This window comes from Pristis pectinata, chromosome 2, assembly GCF_009764475.1.
Source record: "Pristis pectinata isolate sPriPec2 chromosome 2, sPriPec2.1.pri, whole genome shotgun sequence".
In the NCBI taxonomy this organism is placed as follows: domain Eukaryota; kingdom Metazoa; phylum Chordata; class Chondrichthyes; order Rhinopristiformes; family Pristidae; genus Pristis; species Pristis pectinata.
The window spans coordinates 35596797-35622932 of record NC_067406.1 but is presented as its reverse complement, the minus strand read 5'-3'; the positions used below and the strand labels follow the sequence as shown (position 1 = coordinate 35622932).

Sequence of the window (26136 nt, the reverse complement as noted above, 5' to 3'; positions counted from 1 at the left end):
AGACGTACGGTTTAGGAAGTTGTAGGCATGCTATGTTGGCGCCAGAAGCGTGGCAACACTTGCGGGCTGCCCCCAGAACACTTTGCAATAGATGTATTCTACTGTGTTTCGATGTACATGTGACTAATAAAGATATCTTAAAGTAGTTTTCAGTCAATGTTAGTAAAATGTCTTCATTAATCTGTTTCTTTGGTTATTGAAACATTATTTTCTCTTCCTTATCCCCAGATGATTTCATGAAGCAGAACCGTGGCATGCTTCTGGTTCACTCCTTGAAAAATCCTACCTACCCTGAATACCAATACAATACAGAGAGCAGTGTCTTGTGCTTAGACATCCATAATGCTTATCCACATTTGATAGTTGTTGGTTTTTATGATGGCAATGTTGCAGTCTACAATATCATGGAACCGACTGAAGGCCCCACTTACAAGAGTACAGCTTACTCTGGCAAGCACAGTGATCCAGTTTGGCAGGTGTGTATTATCATTGGTTTATGTAACAAGATTAAAATTCTTTGCGGAAGATTAACAGTGCTCATTCTTGTTACTTTTTTTGTTGAAACATGTTAAAAGGTAAATGTTTGTTTCCCCATATTGACTACTTGAGTCAGATTTCCATTCAGAGAACCATGGTCAACATTTATAAAACAAGTAGTTATAAGACCATAAGATATAGGAGCAGAATTATGCTATTTGGCCTTCAAGTCTGCTCTGCCATTCGATCATGGCTGATTTATTTTTACCTCTCAGCTCCATTCTTCTGTCTTCTTCCAGTAACCTTTGATGCCCTTACTAATCAAGAATCTATCAACCTCCGCTTTAAATATACTCAATGACTTGGCCTCCACAGCCGTCTGTGGCAATGAATTCCACAGATTCACACCCTCTAGCTAAAGAAACTCCTCATCTCTGTTCTAAGGGGTTGTCCTTCTATTCTTAGAATGTGCCCTCTGGTCCTAGACTTTCCTACTACTGGAAACATCCTCTCCACGTCCACTCTGTCCAGGCCTTTCAATACTTGGTAGGTTTCAATAAGATCCACCCTCATCCTTCCAAACTCCAACAAGTACAGGCCCAGAACCATCAAATGCTCCTCAAATGTTAACCCTTTCATTCCCAGGATCATTCTCATAAACCTCCTCTGGACCCTCTCCAATGCCAGCACATCCTTCCTTAGATAAGAGGCCCAAGACTGATCAATAATCCAAATATGGTCTGACCAATGCCTTAAAGCCTCAGCATTACATCCTTACTTTTATATTCTAGTCCTCTTGAAATGAATGCTAACATTGCATTTGCCTTCCTTACTACCAATTCAACCTGCAAGTTAACCTTTAGGGAATCCTGCACTAGGATTCCCAAGTCCCTTTGCACCTCCAATTTCTGAATTCGCTCCCCATTTAGAAAATAGTCTACGCCTTTATTCCTTCTACCAAAGTGCATGACCATACACTTCCCTACACTGTATTCCATTTGCCACTTCTTTGCCCATTCTCCCAACCTGTCCAAGTCCTTCTGCAGACTCCCTGCTTCAGCACTACCTGCCCCTCCACCTATCTTTATCATCCACAAACTTGGCCACAAATCCATCAATTCTGTCATCCAGATTAATATAATAACATGAAAAGTAGTGGACCCAACACCAACTCCTGCAGAACACCACTAGTCACTGGCAGCCAAACAGAAAAGGCCCCTTTATTCCCACTCTTTGCCTTCTGCCAGTCAGCCAATCTTCTATCCATGCTAGTACCTTTCCTGTAATACCATGGGCTCCTATCTTGTTTAGCAGCCTCATGTATGGCACCTGGTAAAAGGCCTTCTGAAAATCCAAGTAAGCAACATCCACTGACTCTCCATTGTCTATCCTGCCCGTTACTTAGAGAATGCCAAAAGATTTGACAGGCAAGATCTCCCCTTAAGGAAATCATGCTGACTTCAGCCTATTTTATCATGAGCTTCCAAGTACCCCAAAAACCTCATCCTTAATAATGGACTCTAACATCTTACCAACCACTGAAGTCAGGCTAACTGGCCTATAAATTCCTGTCTTTTGCATCCCTCCCTTCTTAAAGTGTGGAGTGACATTTGAGATTTTCCAGTCCTCCGGAACCATTCCCAATTCTAGTGATTCTTGAAAGATCACTGCTAGTGCCTCCACAATCTCTTCTGCAACCTCTTTCAGAACCCTGGGGTGCAGTCCATCTGGTCCAGGTGACTTATCTACCTTCAGATCTTTCAGTTTCCCAAGCATCTTCACCTTAGTAAGAGTGACTACACTCACTTCCACCCCCCCGACTCAAATTTCTGACATGTTGCTGGTGTCTTCCACAGTGAAGGCTGACGAAATACTTATTCAGTTCATCCACCATTTCTTTGGTCCCCATTACTATCTCTCCAGCATCATTTTCCAGTGGTCTGATGTCCACTCTTGCCTCTCTTTATACATCTGAGAAAACTTCTGGTATGTGCTTTTATATTATAGGCTAGCTTACCTTCATATTTTATCTTTTCTCCCCTTATTGCTTTTTAGTTGCCTGCTGCTGGTTTTTAAAAAGCTTCCCAATCCTCTAGCTTCCCACTAATTTTTCAATATTGTACACCCTCTCTTTTGCTTTTATGCTGTCTTTGACTTCCCTTGTCAGCCACAGTTGCCTCATCCTCCCTTTCGAATGCTTCTTCAGGATGAACTGATCCTGCATCTTCTGAGTCCCAGAAACTCCTGCCATTGCTGGTCTACCATCATCCCTGCCAGGGTCCCCTTCCAATCAACTTTGGCCAGCTCCTCTCTCATGCCTCTGTATTTACCTTTACTCAACTGTAATACCAATACATCTGATTTTAGTTTCTCCCTCTCAAGCTGCAGGTTGAATTTTATCATATTATGATCACTGCCTTCTAAGGTTTCCTTTATCTTAAGCTCCTTAATCAAATCTAGTTCATTGCACAACACCAAACCCAGAATTGCCTTTTCCCTAGTGGGCTCAACCACAAGCTGCTCTAAAAAGCCATCTCGTAGGCATTCTACAAATTCCTTCTCTTGCAATCCAGTACCAAATGGATTTTCCCCAATCTTCGTGCATATTGAAATCCCCCATGACAATCGTAACATTGTCCTTTTTGCATGCCTATTCCATCTCCTGTTGTAATTTGTACCCCACATCCTGGCAACTATTTGGAGGCCTGTGTATAACTCCCATCAGGGTATTTTTACCTTTGCAGTTTCTTAACTCTACCCACAAGGATTCTACATCTTCTGATCCCATGTCACTTCTTGCCAAGGATTTGATTTCATTTTTTAACCAGCAGATCCACCCCACCCCCTCTGCCCACTTACCTGTCTTTTTGATAAGATGTGTATCCTTGGATGTTTAGCTCCCAGCTGTGATCTTCTTTCAATCACGATTCTGATGCCCACAACATCATACCTGCCAATTTCTAACTGCACTATGAGCCCATCTACCTTATTTTGTGTACTGCATGCATTCAAATATAACACCTTCAGTCCTCTATTCACCACCCTTCTCAGATTTGTCTCTATGTTGCCTGAAGTTAAATTCTTATCCCTTTCTAAACTTTATCTTATTCTTTATTCTGAAGACTTCAGTAACTTCTCCTGCCCTCCTTTCCTTTTACTTTATCCACACTTTTACAATCTGTTGAACCCACCCCCACACTATTTTATTTAAAATCCTATCAACAGCCCTAGTTATGCTATTCGCCAGGACCCTGGTCCCAGCGTGGTTCAGGTGGAGCCCATCCCATTGGAACAGCTCTCTCCTTCCCCAATACTGGTGCTAATGTCCCACAAATTCAAACCCACTTCTCCCATACCAGTCTTTGAGCCACACATTTAACTCTCTGATCTTATTGACCCTGTGCAATTTGCACGTCTCAAATAGCAATCCAGAGATTACCACCTTTTAGGTTCTGCTTTTCAAATTTAGCCCCTAGCTGCTCAAATTCCCTCAACAGAACCTTTTTCTTTGTTCCACCAACATTGTTGACACCCACATGGACCATGACAACTGGATCTTCCCCCTCCCATTCCAAATTCTTCTGCAGGTCAGATGAGATGTCCCAAACCCAGGCACCAGGCAGGCAACACAGCCTTTGGGTCTCTCGATCCTTGTGACAGAGAAATGTGTCTATTCCCCTGACTATACTATCCTAATCACAACTACATTTCTCTTTTCTGCCCCCTCTTGAATGGCTCCCTGAACTATGGTGCACAGTTTGGTTGCTCATCCTTCCTACAGCCCCACTCTCATCCACACAGGGAGCAAGAATCTCAGACCTGTTGGACAAGTTCAAGGGCTGAGGCTCCTCCAGCACTACCTCTTGGATTCCCCTAACTGCTCTCACTCACAGCCACACCCTCTTGTCCCTGACCACAGACTAAATTTGAAGTAGTTAATCTAATGGGTGTGACTGCCTCCTGAAACACAGCAGCCAGGTAACTCTCCCCTTCTGATGCATCATAGTGTTTGAAGCTCAGATTCCAGGTCATCAACTTTGAGCCTGAGTTCCTTGAGCAACCAGCACTTGTTGCAGATGTGGTCACCAGGAACCACAATAGGGTCCACCAACTCCCACATCATGCAGCCACAACACATCACCTAATCCTGCATCCCTACTTTATATAATTAGTTATAATTTGATGTCTTTTTATTTAACTACTATAAAAAAAAACCTTGCCTTTTCTTACCTGCTACTCACCTGCACCTTCTCATCAAAGCCTCAGATTCCAACTCCGACACTGGCCCACTCTCACTATGGCTGCTCTGCTTTACCCGACCTTCCTTTTATTGGCTGAGTTGCCACACACTTAGCCAATCACACAACTTTAACAAAAACTGCTCGCTCCTTCCCTCTGCTGCTCTGGCTGATGCACTGGAGAAAAACTCTGTCCTTTTATCCCTGTAAGTACCCGTGTGGCACATAAATTGAGTGATCTGTCATGTGTATAAAAAATGGGGGCTTCCGAGAAAAAAAATGTTAGCTAGAATGGCAAAATTCATTAACCTTAGAAATTGCACAATGTCAACATAAGCAATCACATAGTTTAAGAGTAAATGGTCTTCTGTTATCAACACACACAAAATGCTGGAGGAACTCAGCAGCTCAGGCAACATCTATGGAGGGAAATAACCAGTCGACATTTCGGGTCGAGACCCTTCATCAGGACTGGAAAGGAAGAGGGAAGAAGCCAGAATAAGAAGGCCATGGGAGGGGGAGGAGCACAGTCTGGCAGGTGATGGGTGAGCCCAGGTGAGAAGGGGAGGGTAGGTGGGTTGGGAGGGGGGATGAAAGGGAGTGATGTGAGAAGCTGAGAGGCGATAGATAGAAGAGGCAAAGGGCTAAAGAAGAAGCAATCCAGTAGGAGAGGACAGTAGACGATGGAATAAAGGGAAGGAGGTGGGGAATAGACGGACAGGTCATGAGGGTGGGGGAGGAGAAAGAGAAGGGGTGAGGGGGCCACAGGAATGAGGTAAAACAAAGGGGGGGAGAGAAGGGGGAAAAAGAGGGGAGGGGTTACTGGAAGTTTGAGAAATGTTAAGTCTGTCAGGTTGAAGACGACCAAGGCGGAATATTAAGTGCATCTGGCCTCAATGTGGTAGTAGAGGAGGCCATGGATAGACATGTCAGTATGGGAGTGGGATGTGGAATTGAAGTGCTGGCCACTGGGAGATCCTTTCTTTTGCAGCGGATGGAGCAGAGGTGCTTGACCAACCGGTCACCCAATCTGTGTTGGGTCTCACCGATATAAAGATGGGAGCACCAGATGCAATAAATGACAGTCTCGGATTCACAGGTGAAGCAGTGCCTGGAAGGACTGTCTAGAGCCCTGAATGGTCTTCTGTTACGTTAAGAATTGATCACTATATCAACTGTATTCCTGAGTAATAATAAAATTCAATTTTTGTTGCAGGCTTCAGATTTCCTCCAACTTTTACTGATATATTTTAATAAATCAATTATATGTAACCTTTTCAAAAAATTGAGAATTTCCATGGGAACCTACTTTTTACTACATCCATTAAGGTTGGAAAAAACTCAAAGAGGTCAAATATAGAGGACAAATACCAATGCCCTAAAATCATCAGAAATCCAATCCAATGCCTCATTGGTTCAAGTTCTGCAGAGTGGTCCTTGACATTAACAGATATTAAGTTACATTATAGGAAGGCTGTGATTACTCTAGAAAGAGTGCAGAGGAGATTCACCAGGATGTTGCCTGGATTGGAGGACTTCAGTTATCAGGAGAGATTGGATAGGCTAGACTTGTTTCCCTGGAGTGAAGGAGGCTGAAGGATGACTGACAGAAGTATAGAAGACTATGAGAGGCATAGATTGGGTAAATAGCCAAAATCTTTTTCCCTTGGTAGGGTTATCTAAAACAAGGAAGTATAGTTTGAAGGTGAGAGGAAGGAGATATTCTGGAATGTGCTGCCAGAGGAGGAAATGGAATCAAATACAATTACTATGTTTAAGAGGCATTTAGACAGACCCTTAAATAAGCAAGGTTTAAAAGGATACAGTCCTAATACAGGCAAATGGGATTAGTGGAGAGATGCAAAAGGGCCCATTTCTTTGCTGTACAACTCCATGACTCAAGTATATTATAAAGGAACATAAAGACTTATTTATCACCTAAGATGAAAATTGATTGCCATGAACACAACACATATGTCTCTCAGCACTCAACTGATGTCCAGAGCTCATTATTGTTACATGAGATCAGCCCAGTTTACTGCAGTTCTGTAATATGTGACAGTGTTACCTAAACTTAAAATTGATAATTAGATTTATTTACACAATATTTACTTTACACCAAAGCAGCAGGTTTATAGTGGATACATTACCATACTATGATGAAAAACACTATGATGCTGGAGGAACTCAGCAGGCCAGGCAGCATCCATGGAGAAAAGCAGGCAGTCAACATTTCGGGTCAGGACCCTTCTTCAGGACTGAAGATAGGAAAAGGGGAAGCCCAATATATAGGAGGGAAAAGCAGAGCAGTGATAAGTGGACAAAAGAGGGGAGGGGGGATGGACATATAGGTAGATGCAGGTAAGAGATAGTGATAGGCAGGTGCAGGGGAGGAGGGGAGAGCAGATCCACCTGGGGATGGATCAAAGGTAAGGAGAGAAAAAAAGGGGGTGGTAGAGAAAAAGAGAGAGAGGCTAGGAAAGGGAACAAAAGAAGAGGCATGTGAAGTTGGGGGGAGTGGGGAGGGAAGGAGTGTGGGGATTACCTAAAGTGGGAGAATTCAATGTTCATGCCGTTAGGCTGCAAGGTTCCAAGAAGGAAAATTAAGTGCTGTTCCTCCAGTTTGTGCTTGGCATTACCATACTGTGCTTGACATAGGTGCTTATGATATGCCAGTAATTATAATAATAATTGATGACCCATTACTATACAGAGGAACATTTACTAAAGGTTCAAAACAAAGCCTTTCAGAATTTTTGTCTGACGTAGTACTCCTTTAATGGGTTGTGGCAAAGCACAGTTGAGTCACAAAGCAACACAGTTTCAAAAACCTGAAATGCTAATCAAATAGAATCTAATTAAGTTCTGACCAGCAGCTATCTGTTTAGCAGAAACAAGCTCCCTTCACTAGAAGTTAGTTGCTGCCTCTAAATTTTATGCATATTTCTTTACTTCCCTTACAGAAAGCTAAAAAATTTCTCAGAGCAGGATCAGTGAGCAGGAGCTTTGACAGCTGGTTAAACAATATATCCATGCTGAGCATGTTGTCAATGCTGTCAAACTGCTTGAATGTTTGCAAAACATTTACAAACTATCGAAAATTAAATTAAAAATTAAAAAATAAAATCACTAGAGAATATTTTTAAGCAAAATACATTTCAATCAACTCAACAGTTAAAAAAAGTAAGCCAAAATTTAAAAAAACTGTAGATGGAGCAAAACATGTTAGCAACCATTTCCATTCTGTGTCAATATAGAAATTTGAGCAGGCACTTCCTGGCATGAGTTGCACTAGTGCATCTGCCAAAATTTCAGCATCAGATTCCCTGTTGGGTGCTCCAATGTTACAGAGCCAATTCAACCACATTGTCCCAAAAGCAACGATCATTGGTTACTCCCTAGACAACTGTGTTTTCACACTGTGCAGTGTCAGATTGGGACCTCATTAATATAAGTCACAAATGGATATCCTTCACAGTATTGATCCTTTTTCATTTTCACAAATCTCCCCATTAATCCTCCAAGCCCTGATGTTCTAATCATCCAGGCTCCAGCTCTCAACCCAGAAATCCTCTGAGGCCCCAACCTAACAGAGATTCCAATTTTATACACCGGATAGCCCAATCCTGATCTGTCCCATCCCCAGGCACTAACTGGACCTCCAGCTGCCAGTCCTCTCTCCTGATCTGTCCCATCCCCAGGCACTAACTGGACTTCCAGCTGCTAGCCCTTTCTTCCTCAGGACACATTGACAACCTTGTAGAAAAATGCAATGCCTTCAGTGATACTTGCCTTCAGTGATTTGTTAAAGTTGCTTTAAAATTGATTCCTATCGCTTGTATATATCAGAATTATTTTAAAATTTGATTCATGTATGTTTCCAGTCATTCTTTAAATGTAAGCATATAAGACATAAAATATTAGTCTGTCAAACTTTGTCAGAAATAAAACTTGTTTGTGGCTCTGAGGTTTCCTAACCCCTTCTAAATCTTTTGAATAATAAAACCTTTGTTGTCAATCATGGTGATATGCAACATGGTGAATTTTTGAAATTAAGTAATTACTGCAATATTTCTGGAAAAAAAACTCACTCCAGAAAAGACAACTGTTGCTGCTTGATTGTAAATGACAAGATCAACAGCCAACAAAATGCTTGCAATATATGAGTAATAATGACCTCAAAAGATTATAAATTAGGAGACTAGGTAATGCTATGGATTTGACATTGACTTGTCACTAATGTGACTTGAAATCAAATCCAGCTCAGAGTGATATGGGCAAATGCCTAGAAGGCATAATATAAAATTATTAAGCACTCTATGGGCTATAGGTTGATCACAGATTTGTCAAAGACAATTATATATGACAAATTTAATAGTCATTTTTAAAGATTTGCCCAAAAGGCCGTGTGTATTTTTTTCAGAAGCTATTTAATATTTTTTATGAGAAATTTCTGCAAACAAATATGAGGATGGCATAAAAGAAAATGTTACAGCATGGATAGAATATCATTTGATGGAGAGTTGAGCAAAGAGTTTGGTAAATAATCAAATGTTAAATCCACATTCGTTTTCAGTGTTCATAGATAATTAGTTCTTGGGTACATGAAATCTCATTTCAAATTATGTTGATCAAACAGTAGGGAGATGTAGAGAACAGACATGGATTAAAGGGATATGGAAGCAGTTTCTGAGTGACCAATAGTAATGAACTCAAGCAACTGTATACAGCATACCTAGAATTTATAATAAACATAGCTAACAATACTAATCTTTAAGGGCTGCTATAAGGAGATAAGGAAATAAGTAAATTAAGGAAGACTCTTGGATTTTAATATTAACAAATTTAAAACAATACATTTGGCCACATGAGACATTGAGCTTATTTAATGAAAAAATGTCAGGATGATTCACTGAAAATTAACAATCTGTTATCAAAAGTAAAAACAATTCAAATCATGAACTAGTAGTGTATTATAAAATTGTAAAGGTAAGCCAAAGGGCTTTGCATCCAAAAAAATGATGTAAAAAGTGATGGTCAGCAGAGACTCAGTGGGCCAAAGGGCCTGTTTCTGCACTGTATCTCTTCCACAATACTTCAATTTGTCTTTCTCAAATCCAAAGTGATGAACCAAATCTGAACATCATCCATAATAATTTAACCCTCCTGCTCATTCATATCTTCTCGTCTTTGTTGTGCTTGCAATATATTAGCTGACAACAGAACAGTTCCATTGGAAGCTTGTTATTGCCTTTGAGTATACTCTGTTCTTTCATCCAAGTAATGAACAAATAAAGCAAAATTGATGTTCTTCCTTTAGACTAGAAATTGCCTTGATTGAGCAAAAAATCTTTTGCATCTCCCTTTTCATTTTAGTCTGATTTAGAGTATGAACAATCTTTGCATTTACATTTTGCAGGTGAAGTGGCAAAAAGATGACCTCGACAACAATATTAACTTCTGCTCTATCTCATCAGATGGACGTTTTGTTTCTTGGGCTTTGATTAAGGTACCTATTTTCCTGAACATTTATTTGGTAGTGTTCACAATATTTGCCTTGATACTTTAGGAGGCAGTCTGATTGCACGTATATCATGTTTACAGAACCAAGATAAACAGAATTCATAGTTAAGACAATTATTAACCCACTCCATGTTACTAGGACCTTTCATTAGGAACTATCAATTATAAAATTCATTATGAGAAAATTGCTTCACTGTTTCTAATAAAAATGGTATGAGTTAAATTATGAGAGGTATTCAAGATTTTGGGCAGGTTTTCAATGAGTAAGTAGAGAAAAATTATTTCATCCAGTGACTGAATAACTAGATCAAAGATTCAAACTCATTGATGTAGTATCCAATGCAGAAGTAAGACTTGATTTAATTTAAAAAACTTGTCCAGATTCTGAATAGTTCAGCTGGAAGCTGCTTCCATTTTAAAAAGTGTTGGATAAATATTTGAGGATGAGGAGATCATGGGAATAAATGACAGGGATGTTGAGCTAAACAAAATTATGCTCTCGAAGAGCCAGTACAACCACTGCAGGGCCTTTAACCTCCTTTGGTGTTGTGTGTTTCTATGATTCAATGATCTGCAAACAAAAAAAAAGCTAATGTGATTAATTTTCAATTTCAGCAGGAGTAAAACTGATGATCGTGAATTTCAAAAACATGCCCAGTTTTCCTTTCCTTTAAACTCAATGATCCTGCTTGCTGGCTTGGTGCAAATGCTAGAAATAAAGATGAGAGTTCGTTGGTTGCTTAGCGTACATAGTATATCCCTACTGTGACAGAAAACTAAAATATTTTAAATGTTTTCTCACCACTGATCCATTTAGAAGTGAAACGAGCTGTATAGTTCACTGTGGAGCTGCTATGGACCATTAAGTAATTCTTTATTAATGATGCAGTGTCACATTTATGATTTTGATGGGCTCTGGGATACATAAAGTTGTACATAGTTATGATGATTAATTTATTTTGTTTATGCTTAATAGATAAAATCTGAGTTCTGGGGTGAATAATTAATACCTACAATGATGAATGTCTCTGAATTTAGCAGAACTGATAATAAGGATTGATATATCCCACGTTGAATAATGTCTGTTATTAAAAAGAAGACACAATTGTAATTAACAGTGAATGATCTCCAGTGGAATCTCACTATTTATACCCTATGTATGTTTGCCTTTGACAACAATAAACTTGAGCTGGAACTTGATTGTAGGGTCTGTGGTGCACTGTAGTGCAAATCATAAAGACCCTACCTTCATAAGGACCTTACAAAGTTGGGTAGGAATACTTATTATCTAAATTTATCCAACTGAAAACAATATATCCTATGATCAATCTTTTTTTTGATTATACATTGAAAGGTGGTACTTGATAAGCAGAAATCAAGATTGTTGAAAAATACTTTTGTAATGTCCCAATGTGTTCTAACTCCTAAAACAAAGCACCTGATTTCAATCGAATAGTTGCTGACTAACTGGTTTCATGCATGAAATTTTACTGCAGTCTATTAGTATAATGAACATGGCACTCCAACTAATCATACAGTAAACAAAAATTGTATCAAGCTCAGCGTAATTACATTGGCAGTGAAATGAATAACGTGGGTATATAAATAAACTCTTCAGCCAACTGTCTCATTTTCACATTGAGACAGCTTCTAGGGTTCAGTTATTAAGGTTCTAGGAATGGCAATGTATCATCACGCTCATCACACACATGTCAGCCCATTTAGTGGATCCATCCAATTAATCTCACCGCCTTCTTATTCCTTTCAATTGTAGTCCTGTAATTACCTTTCAGTTTAAGTGTGTATCCAATTCACGTTTGCATTTTGCCATTGGATCTGCTTCCACTACCCTTTTAGGCAGTACATTCCAGTTCATAACAACTGTCCATGCAAATGAAAGTTTCTTCATAACTGGTTCCCTTGTCATTTTCTTTAAATCTTTGTCTTCTGGTTACCAGCTCTCAGTAATGGAACTAAACGTGAGGAGGTGAATATATTACAAAAGACCAAGAACGTTTAGGGTTCACAAGGAGACCATTTGGTCTCTCCAGTCCGTATCAGCTCTATGCAAGAGCAATCCAGCTCATCCGACTTCCCCATTCTGTCCCCATAGCCCCACAATTCTTTCCTTTCAAATGCCTATGGGTAGGGTGGAACAGTGGCACAACTTACAGAGCTGCTGCCTCATGGCTCCAGTGACCTGGGTTCAATCCTGACTTCCAGTGCCATCTGTGTGCAGTTTCCATGTTCTTGCTGTGACTGCATGTGTTTGTTACTCAGTGGAATGGCTACAGGGGAATCTTTTACTCCCTGTCTACCCCTTCTGCCTTTCTTGGTGGTCACCTGACTACTTATTGCCTGTACCTGTGGAGCATTCTGCTGGAGAAGTATGCTACTGCCCTGACTGCCATAGACTCATAGAGTCACACAGCACAAGAACAGGCCCCTCGGCTCAATTTGTCTGTGCTGACTGTGTTGCCCAGCGAGCTAGTCCAACCTGCCCACATTTGGCCCTTAGCCCTTTAAACCTCTCCTATCCATGTACCTATCTAGAGGGCTTTTAAACGTTGCTAATGTGCCCACCTCAATTACTATTTCTGGCAGCTCATTCCAAGTATACACCACCCTTTGCGTGAAGAAGCTGCCCCTGTTGTCCTTTTTAAATCACTTGCCTCTGATCTTAAACCTATGCCCTCTTGTTTTTAGCACCACTTCCCTGGGAAAAAGAATATGTGCTTTCACCCAGTCTATGCACCTCATGATCTTATATGCCTCTATCAGGTCATTCCTCAATCTCCTATGTTCCAGAGAATGAAGTCCTAGTCTACACAACTTCTCTCTGTATTTCAGGCCCCCAAGTCCAGGCAACATCCTGGTAAATCTTTTCTGCACTCTTTCAGAATCAGAATCAGGTTTATTATCACTGCCATATGTTGTGAAATTTGTTGTTTTGCAGCAACAGTACAGTAAAAGACATAAAAATTACTATAGATTTCAGAAATAAATAGTGCAAAAGAAGAATAACGAGGTTAGTTTTCATGGGTTCAAGGACCGTTCAGAATTCTGATGGCAGAAGGGAAGAAGCTGTTCCTGAAACGTTGAGTGTGGGTCTTCAGGATCCTGTATTTCCTTCCTGATGGTCGTAACGTGAAGAGGGCATGTCTTGGTGACCAAAACTGTGCACAATACTCGAGGTGCGGTCTCACCAACGTCTTATAAAACTGAAACATAATTTCCCAACTTCTACACTCATTGCCCTCACTGATGAAGGCCAGTGTGCCAAATGCCTACTTGACCACCCTAACTACCTGTGACGCTGCTTTCAGTGAACTGTGCACTTTCACTCCTAGGCCCTCTGTTCCATAACACTCCCCAGGGCCCTACTATTCACTGTACAAGTCCTACCCCTTGCTTGATTTCCCAAAATGCAATACCTCACATTTACCTGGATTGAAAGCTATTTGCCAATCTTCAGCCCACATACTGAGCTGATCAAGATTGCCCTGTAACTTTTCATAAACTTACGCTGTCTACAACATCACCTATTTTCGTATTATCTGCAAACTTACTAACCATGCCTCGTGCATTCACATTCAAATCGTTTATATAAATTACAAACAACAAAGGTCCCAGCACAGACTGTTGTGGCACACTACTAGACACAGGCCTCCAGTCCAAGAAACAACCCTCAACTATCACCCTCTGCTTCCTACCACTGAGCCAATTATGAATCCAATCCGCATTCTCCGCATGGATCCCATGCGATCTAACCTTCCAGACAAGCCTGCTGTGAGGGACCTTGTCAAAGGCCTTGCTAAAGTCCATACAGACAACATCCACTGCCCTATACTCATCTACCCTCTTGGTTACCTCCTTGAAGATCTCCAAGAAATTTGTCAGACATGATTTCCCACGCACAAAGCTGTTCTGATTGTCCTGGATCAGACTCTGTCTCTCCAAATGTTGGTAGATTCTGTCCCTCAGGATCCCCTCCAGAAATTTATCCACTGCCAGTGTCGGACCCACTGTCCTGTTGTTTCCATCTCTAAACTCACTAAGAATACAGAGAAAAGTAAAGGATGTACTATCAACCCCTTTGTCTTTTAATCCCTCCTGCCTTCCACCATATTACAGACCATTCCTATAATTTATTCTTCCTTCCTTATTTCCCTTGGGTCTTAAAATTTGTTCATCTCTAACCTTTTGCCGAGTTCTGATGAAAGCTCATTGACCTAAAACATTAACTCCATTTCACTCTCCACTGCTGTTACCTGACCTGCTGAGTAATTCTAGTTATTTCTGTTTTTAAACATATGAGATAAATAAAGGCTGTTCTGTTCAATTTAACTCGAGAGTGGAGACAAATATCACTCTGGCCAGGTGCAATAGTTAATTATAATATTACTGGGATCCTACTGAGGAGAAAATTAAAAATTAATATTTCAATCCTGATGATGCATCAATTGTGGAAAAGTAACTAAAGTAACTAGAGTATATTATTTCTATTCTCAGAATGAAATTGTTCACACAGATATTATCAAACTTACACTGGATGGAATTTGTAAGGATGCACTAGAAAATTTGCAGCTGCAAATTGTGGGTAAGCCACAACATTTAATCATATCATCTATCAGAACATTAATTGCTAACAAGCTACGACTAATTATTTTTCACCTTCAAGAATTTTCAAGCAGAACTAATGTGGAATCCCATCCACAGTTTTCTGATTCAAATAAATTATAAGCCTTTTGGCAATTAGCTACATTTCTTTCATGTCAAAACTGGTATTAGCAGTTAAGGAATGTTTCAACAAGTTCTATTTCCCAATTACATTTTATGTCCTCTCAAATTCTAATTGCTGATTATGTTCCAGCCAAGATAAGTTGTTAAAAGGTGTACTTGCTGTGGTGCAGAAGAAAATCACTGTCAACAGAATAGAGGCATTCAGTTTTCCTTTTGGTTAGTTGAGAAAAGTGTATTAGCCAGGACATAGAGGTCCTTGAACTTGATCCACCAATTAAAAGGTGGACCATAGTTTTATGTCTCATCAGAAAAATGATACCCCCAACAGTGCCTGTCTGGATAAATGCTCAAGTGGATCATGAATTCACTATCTCATCTATTATCCAGGATGCAAAACAAGAAGCTGTAAAATTCACCTAACTATGCCACTTCAGAATCTGTTTCACTCTGCTGCATAATCACTTCTCAGTTGAACTCTTGAATCTGTGAAGGCTATTCTGTGAAGAACATAAAAACTGGAGCAGAAATAAGCCATGTTGTGCTCATGCCTACACTGCCATTCAGTAAGATCATGGCTGCTCTTTCACCTCAGTACCACTTTCCTGCACTAGTCTCATAACTCTTTGATTCCCTTAACATCTAAAGATCAATATCTGTCTTGAATGTATTCATCGACTGAGCCTCCAAGGTCCTTTTGGGTAGTAAATTCCAAAGGTTCATCAACCCTGTGTGAAGAAATTTCTTCTCATTCTGTTCTGAATTGGCTGACTTTTTATTTTGATAGTATTAGGAAGTTAGCTCCTTGTTAAATCTAATTCAACCTTCAAACTGATCCTGTCAACCTGCCTTATTCTGAGAAAATAAGGAAAATGTAATATGGGTTGCTTTGTTTGACATACAGATGACAATATGCCATTTTTTTGTTTTCAGGGTTAGTTGAGGCCAAATGATAACAATTGTGAGGGATTACTTTGCAAAATCAAATCCTAATCCCACAGAACATTTTGAAGATTAGAGCAACAAGATAACTTGGACTGGTTTCTTCTGCGGTACTCCAAAAGCACTGCTGAATGGGGAATGCCATCAACTCCTGTATGACTCAAACTAAATTGCATCAGTCACATAAGAGTGAATTTCACCTAAAAGTGCTTGGTTGAATTTCTGGAGTTACACAAGATAACCGGGAAACAGTTGCCACCATGGCTCACTCTAGGAAAATATGATGTTTCAATCACAGAATGATGGAAACAAAAACATATATGATTGTATTTCCAGGCACATACCTTTCTTTGAAAATACCAAACATTTCTTCCTGTAAAAGCATTGAAATAGGACAACATCTCCAGTTAAAGACATTCTTTCAAAAGGCAACAAACAGTTTTTGTAACAATTATGAAATCTTGTAAGAAATCCAAGCTCTGAATTGAAATGTGGAGAATGCTTACCTTCTCTATATTGGGTAGTAGATCATATAATAGTCTCTCAACAACTACATCTAGATAAATAGAACCATAGAAAACTACAGCACAGAAAAAAGGCCATTCGGCCCTTCTAGTCTGTGCTGAAACATTATTCTGCTAGTCCCATTTACCTGTCCCCAGCCCATACCCCTCCAGACCTCTCTCGTCCATGTATCTATCCAATTTACTCTTAAACGTTAAGAGCGAGCCGGCATTTACCGCATCAGATGGCAGCCCATTTCCATACTCCCACCACTCTTTGAGTGAAGAGGTTCCCTCTAATGTTCCCCCTAAACCTTTCCCCTTTCACCCTAAAGCCATGTCCTCTCGTACTTATCTCTCCTAGTCTAGGTGGAAAGAGCCTACTTGCATTAACTCTGTCTATGCCCCTCATCATTTTGTAACCTCTATCATATCTCCCCTCATTCTTCTCCACTCCAAGGAATAAAGTCCTAACATGCTCAATCTCTCCCCGTAACTCAACTCCTGAAGACCCGGCAACATTCTTGTAAATCTCCTCTGCACTCTTTCAATCTTACTGACATCCTTCCTGTAGTTTGGCGACCAGAACTGCACACAATATTCTAAATTTGGTCTCACCCATGACTTATACAACCTCACCAAAACATTCCAACTCTTATACTCAATACTTTGATTTATAAATGCCAGGATGCCAAAAGCCTTTTTCACAACCCTGTCTACTTGTGACTCTACTTTCAGGGAATTATGTATCTGAACTCCCAGATCCCTTTATTCCTCCGCACTCCTCAGTGCCCTACCAAACTGTGTATGTCCTCCCTTGATTTGTCCTTCCAAAATGCAACACCTCACACTTGTCTGCATTAAGTTCCATCTGCCATTTTCTGGACCATTTTTCCATTTGGTCCAGATCCCTCTGCAAGCTTTGAAAGCCTTCCTCGCTGTCCACTACACCTCCAATCTTAGTGTCATCCGCAAATTTACTAATCCAATTTACCACATTATCTTCTAGATCATTGATATAGACAACAAACAACAATGGCCCCAACACAGATCCCTGAGGCACACCACTAGTCACAGGCCTCCAATCTGAGAAACAACCATCCACAACCACTCTCTGTCTTCTCCCACTCAGCCAATTTTGAATCCAGTTTACAACCTTTCCATGGATACCCATTGACCGAACCTTCTGAACTAATCTCCCATGTGGGACCTTGTCAAAGGCCTTACTAAAATCCATGTAGACAACATCCATAGCCTTACCTCATCTACTTTCTTAGTGACCTCCTCAAAAAACTCCACAAGATTCGTTAACCATGATCTACCACACACAAAGCCATGCTGACTATCCTTAATCAACCCTTGGCTGTCCAAATACTTATATGTCCTATCTCTCAGAACACCATCCAATAATTTACCCACTACTGATGTCAGGCTCACTGGCCTGTAATTACCTGGTTTACTCTTCGAGCCTTTCTTAAACAATGGAACAACATGAACTATCCTCCAGTCCTCTGGCACCGCACCCGTGGCTAAGGACATTTTAAATATATCTGCCAGGGCCCCTGCAATTTCTACACTAGTCTCTCTCAAGGTCCGAGGAAATATCTTATCAAGCTCTGGGGATTTATCTACCTTTATTCGCTGTAAAGCATCAAGTACCTCCTCCTTTTTAATCTCTATATATTCCATGACACTAGTGCTTGTTTCCCTTCCTTCCATATCCACGATGCCAGTTTCCTGAGTAAATACTGATGCAAAAAAACTGTTTAAAACCTCCCCCATCTCCTGAGGCTCCACACATATATGACCACTCTGATCTTCTAGGGGACCAATTCTGTCTCTTACTATCCTTTTGCTCTTAATATACCTGTAGAAACCCTTTGGGTTTACCTTCACATTATCTGCCAAAGCAGCCTCATGTCTTCTTTTTGCCTTCCTGATTTCCTTTTTTAGTATTTTCTTACATTTCCTATACTCTTCAAGTACCTCATCCATTCCTAGTTGCCTATACCTGCTATACACCTCTCTCTTTTTCTTAACCAGCTCACCAATATCCCTTGAAAACCAAGGTTCCCTATGCTTGTTACCTTTGCCTTTAATCCTGACAGGAACATACAAACTCTGCACTCTCAAAGTTTCGTCTTTGAAGGCTTTCCATTTACCGAGCACATCCTTGCCAGAAAATAACTTATCCCAATCCACCCTACCTAGATCTTTTCTCATTTCCACAAAATTGGCCTTTCTCCAATTTAGAACCTCCACTCGAGGACCAGACCTATCCTTATCCATAATTATCTTGAAACTAATTGCATTATGGTCACTGGACCCAAAATGCTCACCTACACATACTTCTGTCACCTGACCTGCCTGGTTCCCTAATAGGAGATCAAGTATTGCATTCTCTCTCGTTGGTACCTCTATATATTGATTTAGAAAACTTTCTTGAACACATTTGACAAGTTCCAAGCCATCCAACCCTTTCGCAGTGTGGGAGTCCCAGTCAATATGTGGACAGTTAAAATTCCCTACTATTACAACTTTCTGTTTCTTACATCGGTCTGCTATCTCCCTACAGATTTGTTCCTCCAATTCTCTCTGACTATTGGGCGGTCTATAATACAATCCTATTAGTGTGGCCACACCTTTCCTGTTCCTCAGCTCCACCCATATGGCCTCTGTAGACGAGCCCTCCGGGTTGTCCTGTCTACGCACAGCCATGATCTGTTCCCTGACCAGTAATGCCACTCCTCCCCCTTTCATCCCTCCCCCTCTATCACGTCTGAAACAACGGAAGCCCGGAACATTAAGCTGCCAGTCCTGCCCCTCCTTCAACCATGTCTCACTAATAGCAATAACATCATAATCCCACGTGCCAATCCACGCCCTAAACTCATCCGCCTTACCTACAATACTCCTTGCATTGAAGTAGATGCACCTGAGAACATTACTATCATGTACAAACCTTTGATTTCTGTCCATACCTGCAGACCTCGCACGATCATTTTCCTCCTCACTTTCTTGTCTAACACTCTGGTTCCCCTCCCCCTGCAAATATAGTTTAAACCCACCGGAGCAGCACTAGCAAACCTACCCGCAAGTATGTTAGTCCCCTTCCAGTTCAAGTGTAAATCGTCCCTTCGGAGCAGATCCCACCTTTCCTGGAACAAAGCCCAATTATCCAGAAACCTGAAGCCCTCCCTCCTGCACCAACTCCTTAGCCACGTATTTAGCTGCATGATTCTCCTATTTCTAGCCTCACTAGCACGTGGCACTGGTAGCAATCCTGAGATTACAACCTTGGAGGTCCTGTCCTTTAACTTTGCACCTAATTCCCTAAACTGTTTTTGCAGGACCTCCTCCTTCTTCCTGTCCACGTCATTGGTCCCAACATGGACCACGACATCTGTCTGCTCACCCTCCCTCCTGAGAATATCAAGAACTCGATCTGAGATATCATGGACCCTGGCACCAAGGAGGCAACAGACCATCCGGGATTCTCGATCTCTCCCACCGAATCTCCTATGATGTGACACTCATCACTTCGTCCAGCTCCCTCCATTCTGCTAACATCTTACGTCGTGGACACTAGCAACCATTCTTGCCTCAACCTTATTTCATTAAGAAGGGAACTAAATTTATATTCCTAATGTTTTAGAGTCACAGAGTCATACAGAATGGAAACAGGTCATTCGGCCCATCAGGTCCATGCCAGTTTTGTGCCTCCTCTGTCTATCATCTTGCAACATGGGATGTTGCAACAAGACATGCCACCTAAGAAGTCCCCAATGATTTCTTGATCTCATTGCAGTTAACAGACCTATGTTTTCAGCACTTCACAGCACAAATATAATGCAATATGAGGCAGAATCTTAAAATCAATAGTATTTCCCGGGGAACTATCCAGCAATCCCTGTTTATTCCTTGAATTTCAGTCATTTAAACTGTGTTTATGTATATCAATGAAAAGATTTTACAGTATATGAGAATCAGTATGGCAAAAATCTTAGAATTTGCAAACGTTAATCCTTCACATTTTGTGTATTTAAACTAGGCTGTGGAACATCCTTTGACTTCCATAAACAGAAAGCAAATTTGTTTCTGGTTGGCACAGAAGAAGGAAAAATACACAAGGTAAAATCATCAAAGATGCAATGTTAATAGACTGTCAAAAGAACAAACTGAATATTAGAATGCAGTACATAACAGTGTGTAACCTGTCAATCAGAAATGACATATTGAATGGTTATTCAGTTATTAGAGTACAGCAAAGGACTACATGATTGACCCAAGTAGTTAACTGAATGGTGTGGCTCTATTGAAAATGATATGATGGATTTGCATAAAACTATGAAAAACTCTTCTAGTGAGATTTGTAGTTAAGATGAGAGAACAATAGCAAAATGGTTGGCAAGTTATCTACAAGACAGAAAACAGAATTTGGAATAAAGATAGAAAATAATGAAAATATTCAGCAGGTCAAACAGCAGCTGTAGAAAGAGAAACGGGGTTAATGTGTCAGGTCAATAACCCTTGGGCAGTGTTTCCAGCATTTTGTTTTTATGTCAGATTTTCAGCATTCACTTTTTTTTTGATTTTTCAGTAATTGCAGTTAGTTAATTTAGTCTGACAAAAGGTGAGAAAGAATTGGCGATAAGACTACTGTTCCCTATCTAAGTAGTAACTGGTTTGGTCTTGAGGACCAGAGTACAATTTCAAAATGTGCAGGCAACATCAATTTGAGGATGTTATTGTTAATTTGTTCCATCCTATTGTACAGAAGCAGGGCACAAACAACGGGAAGATAAAGTGCTGCAAAAGATTAGCTTTGGTGACTATTGATTCTAAAATTCTTTCATATAGTTGGCAGAATAAAAACCCAAGGTTAAGTAAGAAATATTTACAAAAACTAAAAAAGGATGGTGGTTTGGCCTCGCCTAACTTTAGATTATATTATTGGGCAATTAATATCAGATATTTAATTTTTTGGATACAAGATTCTGTTGTAATTCAATGCCCCAAATGGGTATGCCTTGAGCACCAATCAGTTCTTGAATTTTCATTAGTTTCTATTTTAGGTGCTTCACTCTCTTTTGCACTTACCAAATTAAGTAAGCATACGACTAACCCAATTGTTAAACATACAATATGAATATGGTTTCAATTTTGTAAATTTTTTGGATTGAAGATTAGCTTTGGTCAATCATATGAGTATTTGTAAGTACCACATTGTGAATTGTGTAAAAAAACATAATGTAACACAATTACTGAAGAGAATGCACTTTTATATGACTAGCATGCACAAAACAAACATCCTGTCAAGCTATCCTTGAAATTAATTTGTAATTATTTTTCCACTTAACTACTTTAAATACTGTAAATAGAACAAGATAACAATGCTGTTTTGAGTATTCTGCAGAAGATAAGTTTGGTATTGTTTTAATTTTTAGTGCTCTAAGGCCTATTCAAGTGAATTTCTGGCTACTTATGATGCTCATCATATGGCAGTGGATGCATTGCACTGGAATACCTTTCATCCAGATATATTCATTTCCTGCAGTTCCGATTGGACAGTGAAGATTTGGGATCACAATTTAAAGTAAGTGAAAGTTGAGAAGGAGGATGTCTTGAATTGTTCCAGAAATGCACTGTATACAAGGTAGATCTATGTAATTTCCCACATTGGATTTTACAAGTGCTTCCACAAATGAATCCAATTTGAGTTTTGAAAGCCAAAATAAATACATTTATATGTTGGATTTACATTTTATTTTGCTCCCTATTATATCATAAATTTCACTTACAATATTTCTTCTGCTTTAATGCTACTGCTAATAATAAAGTAATGAATATTGCAGGCAATCAATGTTCCAAAGTTTCACTGAGGTTTTTTGTTCAATTAACAATTTTCAAGTGGATGGTACTGGGAATGCTCATGAGAGAATCAGAGAATTGAAAAACTTGCCAGGGGTTCTAATCTTACATTCTGCTAAATGTTAGCAAAGAGATTTGAGAATGTAAACTCATGCTTTGCAGTTGTTTTAGCTGGTTCTCTGATAACACCACGATAAAGACATATTTGCATAGCTCTTACTTTGTAACTGGATTCTGACTAAAAATTCTTTATGGTGGGACTATTGACAACAGTTTATTTGGAGAGATTAAGATATATTTCATTGTGCCCTTCTATGCTAAGAGAATAAAAGCCTAAAAATTGGATTTCACTAAAGTGCATTACATTTTCCTAGTGCCAAATAGAGCATCACCAAAAAAGTGCTGAATTGGAACATCCTAACTTGAAGAATTTGTTATGGTTTTCTCCCAGTTAAACCATTAAAACCAACTTGTGCATTTACAATCAAAAGCCATTTGCTGAGCTTGCAGCTGTAATCTCATTTTTGTGCAGCTCTCTACAAAGCAGGTCTGTGCTGTTAAAGGACTCTCTCCATGGCACCCAGTGTGGAGCTGAGAATAAAGATGTAGGGTGGAGGTAGGGTGGGTAGAAGAAATCAGAAAAGGAGGAGGAAATCGGAGGAGAGAAAATTGAGGGGAGAGGTGGAAATTGGGGCTGGTTCCATGTTTTGTAAATGAATTTTAAAAAAGCATTGTGGCAGGACACCTTCAAATTATATTCCCATTTATATACACCCAACCACTTTGTCTTCATGTTGGCACCAGGTTCATGGTTTACCTTGTGGCAGTGATCCTTCCCCTCCTGTACTCTTTAGCATTACGAGCAACCTACCAAGCATGGAGAAATACCACCAAGCCTAAAGCTACAAGATCCTACAAGTTGATTAGCAGAATAGACAATGTCACCATCCTCTTCCAGCCAACGTTCCCCAGGTCAAGCGTCCCATTGCTTTCAACTAGATCCAAAAGTGCTCCCTTCCAAGTTCCATTAAGAGAAGGAATTTATAGGATACAGAATATGCTTGAAGGATGTTCTCAAAGTCTGTTTATAAAAATATGACATCCTCACTGACTCACAGAAATTCTTGACCCAATACCACTTAAAAACCCCTTTGACTCTCACCATCCCCTTTGACTCTCACCAACTTTTACCGATGCACCTTAGGAAGCATCCTATCAGGATGTATCACGGCTTGGTATGGCAACTGCTCTGCCCAAGATCGCAAGAAGCTGCAGAGAGTTGTGGACACAGCCCAGCGCATCACAGACACCAGTCTCCCCTCCTTGGACTCTGTATTTACCTCTCGTTGTCTTGGTGTAGCAGCCAGCATAATCAAAGACCCCACCCACCCAGGACATTCTCTCTTCTCTCCTCTTCCATTGGGTAGAAGATACAGGAGCCTGAGGGCACGTACCACCAGACTTAAGGACAGCTTCTACCCCACAGTGATAAGACTATTGAACAGTTCCCTTATACAATGAGATGGACTATGACCTATGACCTCATGACCTCACGATCTACCTTGTTGTTACCTTGCACCTTATTGCACTGCACTTTCTCTGTAGCTGTGACACTTTACTCTGTACTGTTATTGTTTTTTTTTACCTGTACTACATCAATGCACTCTGTACTAACTTGATGTAACTGCACTGTGTAATGAATTGACCTGTAAGATCGGTTTGTAAGATAAGTGACAATAATAAACCAATACCAATATCAACGAAGGAGCATTCGAGAAGATGCTGAGCCTTTTAAATCACCATTATAAGGTACTTGGACAGATACATGGATAGGAACAGTTTAGAGGGACATGGGCCAAATGTGGGCAAACGGGACTAGCTTAGATGGAAATCTTGGTCAGTATGGACCTGTTGGGCTGAAGGGTGCATTTCCATGCTGTATGACTCTATGACTCTACAGGAATATATGGACACCATGCACAAATAGGAGAAGGAGCACATCACATCCCAAACTACCCATCCAACCACCCCATCAACTGCCATCTGTCATACTTATGTCAGGGTCTGTGGATCCTTCACAGGATTCATTAATTACAACAGAAACTTCACAACTGTAGTGAAGTCATCTTTGACTCCAAGTGAGTGCCTAAGAAGAGAAAGAGAACCTTCATGTCCAGTAGAGAAAGAAGAATGAGTCCCTAATATGTTCTTCACCCTCATCTGCCCAAAGCCTCTGAGCTCAGATCTGATGATATAGTGGAAAAATTTCTGTTTAGTTACGGAAACAAGAGAATAAATATTACTTCATTATTAATTGTGGAAATGAGCCAATTTTATTTAATTGGCCATGTTATTGGATAATCTAAAAGATAGCAAAATTAATGTTTTATGCATCCCTTCACAACAATGTGAATATATCATTGAAAATGCAAGTACTTCACAGGTATAATGAAACATAATCTATTTAGATAGCATATCACGTATCCTACTGTGTGCGCTTACTGCCATAAGAAACAAGTATTTTCTAGAAAAGTATTTTTTAGTATGCTTTAAACATTTTTGTTTCTACTTCTTATCAACAAAGTGGAATCAATCCAATTAATACAAATTCATCGGGCTACATTTATGATTGTATGTCACAATTTCTCTGTTCTAATACAAAAAAAATCAAGTCAAGCAAGTCCAAAGGCTGCTCAGATCTTTGGGGCACATTTGATGTCAATTTCTCCATTCATTCTAATCTTTTGCCTGCTTTATCATGTCAGTTTTAATCCTGTGTTATGATGAATATTTATGATCAAGCTCGTTTAAGGTCATAGTTTTTATGTGTCCAAGCAAACTGAAGGATGTATCGGTAAAGGTATTGGAGTTTCTTATGACATGCCAAAAACCATAGCATTTTATGATTTTGATTAAGGTTTCATATTTGTTGACTTCTGACCTGGTTTATCTTCCATAGATTAATTTGTCTTGTGAGCAGTTGAAGGGTATTTGTTGAATTGAAGCACCATATCTTAAAGTTCTCAACTCAATTTTTCAATCCCTTACTGAGTGTCCAACCACACGGTAACAGAGAAATGCAGAAATTGGATAGATGGGCATTCAATTCCTTTCTGTTGTTGCTACTGATTTTGATTTTCTTCAACATTGCCGGTAATCCAGTGATAATATTCATGTTTTTACTTTTTCTGATGCAGTAGCTTCAAAAATGATTGCTGCAAGGCATTTAAAGCTTTTTCTCGTTCTCATGCCAGTTTTTATTGATGTATAATTATTATTGGAAGATGTTATTTTTGCTTTGCTATTCATCATACTCATTTTCAGACCATATCTCTTTGTGGTCTTGTGGACCTTTTCTGTTATTTCCCTGTTCTTCTGCAGTTCCAGCTACTAAATCAATATTGTTCCCAAAGATAATTGTTAATTTCTCATCCTTTAATTGACAATGTTCCAGTGAAATGCTCTAAGGATTCTGACATAATTTATTACAGATATGAATTAAATAAACATTGTGAGAGAAGACCATCACTGAGGGACTGATCTGGCACTGTCTCCTTGTCTGCTAAAATGCCACACCATGTCAAAATTTCTTTAAAGTCTATTTATTTACTCTATTTAATTATCTGCAAACTTTTTGCATATGATTCTGAAGTTGAAGCTGTGTTCCGTGTTTTCTCTTCGAGATCTCAATGCAGTTCAAGAAGGATAGTAGGGATAAGCCAAGAATCTACAGGCTAGTGAGCCTTAAGTCAGTAGTAGGGAAACTATTAGAGGGAATCAGCATGGTCTTATGCATGGGAAATACTGCCTCACAAATCTGATTGAGTTTTTTTAAGAAGGTT

The 26136-nt window shown here is 39.8% G+C and overlaps 1 protein-coding gene across 1 annotated transcript in view; it reads left to right on the top strand.

Annotated features, from left to right (window-relative positions):
• The window catches only part of dnai1.2 (dynein, axonemal, intermediate chain 1, paralog 2), a 115384-nt gene that overhangs the window by 58760 nt on the left and 30488 nt on the right, over nucleotides 1–26136 (top strand). Inside the window, exons 14-18 of the mRNA XM_052032280.1 lie at nucleotides 229–476; nucleotides 10135–10224; nucleotides 14751–14838; nucleotides 20475–20554; nucleotides 21871–22019. Of these exons, the coding sequence (XP_051888240.1) occupies nucleotides 229–476; nucleotides 10135–10224; nucleotides 14751–14838; nucleotides 20475–20554; nucleotides 21871–22019 (655 nt within the window). The remainder of the gene's footprint in view (nucleotides 1–228; nucleotides 477–10134; nucleotides 10225–14750; nucleotides 14839–20474; nucleotides 20555–21870; nucleotides 22020–26136) is intronic.